The sequence below is a fragment of the Eptesicus fuscus genome, chromosome 7 (genome assembly GCF_027574615.1).
Source record: "Eptesicus fuscus isolate TK198812 chromosome 7, DD_ASM_mEF_20220401, whole genome shotgun sequence".
NCBI classification, from domain to species: Eukaryota; Metazoa; Chordata; class Mammalia; order Chiroptera; family Vespertilionidae; genus Eptesicus; species Eptesicus fuscus.
Window position 1 is genome coordinate 54,881,358 of NC_072479.1, and position 1,445 is coordinate 54,882,802.

Here is a 1,445-nt window from a genome sequence, read left to right on the forward strand (position 1 = left end):
TTATATTCCTGTCTATGAAATCTCTTATGATTAATATGTAGTTAAAGTAGTTTTGAGGAGGCCACTACCATGTCTTATAGAGCAAATAAAATATAATACTTGTGTTGATATCTTGAAGAGGTGACTCTTACTCTAGCACAGAAAGGAATGCCAATCATAGAGAGAAATAGGAAGGAAAAGGTGCATTGTGCTAAAAGGTTAAAATGTTATGAGAGGGCTAACTCACTAAAGACAGATTAAGTAAACTAGTAAAAATTTTATTTACCTTTTTCCTCCAATTTTTCCCTCATTTTTTGAAGAAAAGGGAAATCTTTTGGAGTGTATCCTTGAAGGCTTGTTTCACTTGCTGATTCCTTAAAGTGTAAATGAAAGGATTTAATAAAGGGGCAACAGAGGTATAGATAACAGCTACACCTTTGGATAAAGTCACTCTTTCCTTTGCTGACGGCTTCATGTAAATAAAGATGCAGCTACCATACGTAAGACAGACTACAATCATATGAGAAGAACAAGTGGAAAAAGCCTTTGTTCTTTTCTGAGCAGAGGGGATGCTTAGAATAGTCTTGATAATATATGCATAGGAAAGAATCACTAACAACAATGTGACCAAGAGTGTTACAACAGCTGAGACAAATGAAAGTAATTCTAGGACACGAGTGTCTGTGCAAGAAATCTGCAGCACAGGGGAAGTGTCACATATGAAATGATCAATGACTTTGGAAGCACAGAATTCCAGTTTCAGTCCCAAGACCAATGGTGGAAAGGTAATCAGAAAGCCAGCTGCCCATGAACTGAATACAAGTTGGTAGCACACTTTGTTGCTCATAATAATCAGGTAATGTAGGGGTTTGCAGATTGCTACATAACGATCATAAGACATCGCAGCCAGTAGGTAAAATTCTGTAACTCCCAATAAGAGGAAAAAGAATAACTGAGATGCACAACTATTATAGGAAATAATTTTGTTTTTAGTCACTATGGTTATCAGGAATCTGGGAATACAGATTGTTGTCAATGAAACCTCCAAGAAGGAGAAATTTCGCAGAAAGAAATACATAGGAGTTTTGAGACGGGAATCCAGCAGGGTAAGGAGGATTATGGATAAGTTCCCCATCACACTAAACATATAGTTTAGAAAGAGAAATATAAAAATCACAATTTGAAGTTGAGGGTCATCAGTAAGTCCCAGGAGAATGAACTCTATGCTTGACTGATTCTGCATTTCAGATTTGAATCTATTAAATAGACATAGAAAAACAACTATAAAAGTGGAAAAAACAGGAATTTAAAAAACTACAGACATAGAAAAAATATTGTAAAGAAGTTTAAAAGGTTGATTCAATTTGACAAGAGAGATGATATAGAAAATTATAGCATAGATAACCTAAGCAGCCTCTATTGACTGTTCCATTTAAACCAATTACCTGTTTATAATGCTACTTTTT

General features: G+C 34.9%; 1 protein-coding gene across 1 annotated transcript; it reads right to left on the bottom strand.

Moving 5' to 3' along the window:
• Positions 1-286: 286 nt before the first annotated feature.
• LOC103304539 (olfactory receptor 6C6-like) lies at positions 287-1,222 on the bottom strand. The gene has a single exon (XM_008161403.2). The coding sequence runs from the start codon at positions 1,220-1,222 to the stop codon at positions 287-289; it is 936 nt and encodes a 311-aa protein (XP_008159625.2).
• Positions 1,223-1,445: the final 223 nt, after the last annotated feature.